At 41.4% G+C, this 2,500-nt stretch overlaps 1 protein-coding gene across 1 annotated transcript in view; it reads left to right on the top strand.

Annotated features, from left to right (window-relative positions):
• chrnb4 (cholinergic receptor, nicotinic, beta 4 (neuronal)) overlaps window positions 1-2,500 on the top strand; it is an 18,032-nt gene that overhangs the window by 71 nt on the left and 15,461 nt on the right. Inside the window, exon 1 of the mRNA XM_042074725.1 lies at window positions 1-220. This exon is cut by the window's left edge and continues 71 nt beyond it. Within this exon, the coding sequence (XP_041930659.1) occupies window positions 151-220 (70 nt within the window). The 5' untranslated portion in view covers window positions 1-150. The remainder of the gene's footprint in view (window positions 221-2,500) is intronic.

Raw genomic sequence — 2,500 nt, 5'->3', positions numbered from 1 at the left:
CAGGTTTTCTGGCAGGTGTGCGTTTTTTCATCTCTCAATTCACATCGGGAGTTTTTTGTGTTAACAGAGAGACCCCGCCAGTGTCCTTTTTGGGAGTTCGAAATGCACGAAAGGTACAGTCCGTAATGGAACCTCGCACGAAGGACGCACATGGACCACTTGACAGCGACAATGACGCGGACCCTGACTGTCCTCGCTTGCGTGTTTACTTTCATCCAAAGTAAGTGCACTGTTGCTGTTTGTGTTTTTTTTCTTTGGGTGGGTGGGGATGTTTGGTTTGAAAAAAAAGAAAGAAATCAGCTACGGCTCCGGTAACACTGCAAAAACTGTCTGACGGGACAGTTCAGCAAGATGTACAGTCACTCTGATGACAGTGTACACCGCATGACGAGCAACAAAACGTATTTGCGCATGGAATGGTTGTCACACGAAAGCACGGATATAAAGTAGCATATGCTATATTGTCTCTCATTAGAAAAAAAAATGTCTACTGTAAATGGACGAGCTGGATTGTACATCCAACTCGATTGCATGTAGCCTATTCACAAACGGTGATCATGAGTTGTACGCCAACTCGGAAATGGAAGTTTATGTTTTAGGCATACGTCAGTGTTTTGTGTCCTACTATATGTTTCAGCACAAACAAATGGTGCTGCTCCATGTGACGAAAGTGGTACTGTCACTATGCAAGACGGGCGCATATATCACACTTAACGGCCTTTGCCCCATTTACGCTGTCCCGTTATGGCCCTACTCTTTATCCAAGTGCAGCCACCTTACCTTGATGTAAGCCATGCAGTTCGGGGTCGTCTGAAAGGCTCTTAAGCGCTATTTTGCTGCGGGCAGGCACACTTTCTTTTTTCCTTATTGTGTGTTTACGAAGTGGAGACACAAAAGCTATCTTTACAGCGAGAGCATCTGAGTGAATGTTTGGTTCAGTCAAGGATTTCCTTTTTATCTGTTATGCCACTCCTCTGTCATGGTTACTGGTGACCTTAGACTGAGGGACAGCAATTTCTACAGAATGTGACTTGATGTTGTTTACTCAGCAGGAATTGAAAATTGATTTTTACAGACACCTCAGATGATGTAGCTAATGTGACCTTGGAAGTCTTTTTTTGGTCTGGCTAGTAATGTAGGGACAAGCTGTAGGGCCTACATGTTTGCAGTAGGCCTGTGCAGAACCTCATTTATTGGAGTGAAGTGGCATCACTTTTCAAATACAATTGAAAAGTTCTCTTTCTTGGCTTCTGTGCACTTAGAATACGTCTGCTCTGTCTACCGAGAGCCTTACATCTAGATAAGCTCCAGAAGCTCCAGATCATATCTCACCTCTAGCATCGATCGGGAGATGAGAAGCCATAGACTCCGTTGTTCGTCAGGGCATCTATTCAGCTACCAGACTCTCTTTTTTTCTCCTCTCTCTCTCTCTCTCTCTGTCTCTCTCTCTCTCGCTCTCTCTCTCTCTCTCTCTCTCTGTGTGTGTACAGGCCTGTTTTTTTACCCACTGTTTCTCACACTTGGAAACAGCACAAGCAACACTGTACCTTTATAATTAATTATGTATTTGCATAAAGTCCTCAGAAAGTGCAGCCTTCATGCATTTAAAAAGGATTTATTATAATATGGTTATAGTTATGGTTATGGGATTTGGCTGACACTTTTGTCCAAAGCGACTTACAAATAAAAACAATACAATAGTTAAAATTAACAGTGAACAGTGAATCAAATTGGTAAGACTAATAAACAATAATGTCAATGCAATATCAATGATTAATAGCCAAATGAAAATAAACAAATACTATAATATACAAATCATAACTCCTAAGAACCACTTAATAAACTAAGTGTATGCTGAACAGATATGTCTTTAGACCCTTCTTGAAAGACCCAAAACTATCACAGCAATGGAGAGCACTGGGCAACTCATTCCACCAACAAGAAATCACTGAGGAAAAGCAAGTGGTTAAAACAGTGTTATGACTTTTGTCATTTTGCGTATATTTTTCCTTTCTTCTTGTGTTCTTTTCAACTCTCTGTCCATCTGCCTGCTGGTTTAAGCAGAATGCTTCTTGTCACAACACACCTGGCTTTACTCAAGACTCCTTTCGCTGTCATAGTAACCAGTGAGAGCAGGCAGTGCTCCAGCTGTTCAGACAGAAGATTTGTTTTTTGTTTTCTGTTGTATCGTGACCTTTTTTAACTTCAGGATTGTTTGTTGACTTGCTATTTTCCAACATTTTCTGTTCTATAAATTATAGTTTGAACTGTAAGAACCATGAGTTGTTGTAGTGAAGTGAAGTCTCAACTCCATTCAGTCCTCCACTACACTCTGCTCTTCACTCTACATGTGAACAGAGCAACAAACAGGCTTCTCATTGGACGTCTTTACCAATTACTCCTGGAATACACAGGGCACACTGAACACAGGAGGGCTAGACATGAGGGAGGTCATTTCATAATGTGTTGTCGTGAATAAACATTAACACAAACAGGGAAG

The sequence above is a fragment of the Alosa sapidissima genome, chromosome 20, assembly GCF_018492685.1.
Source record: "Alosa sapidissima isolate fAloSap1 chromosome 20, fAloSap1.pri, whole genome shotgun sequence".
NCBI classification, from domain to species: Eukaryota; Metazoa; Chordata; class Actinopteri; order Clupeiformes; family Clupeidae; genus Alosa; species Alosa sapidissima.
Note: the sequence above shows the minus strand (reverse complement) of the source record. Positions and strands in the feature narration are given on the sequence as shown.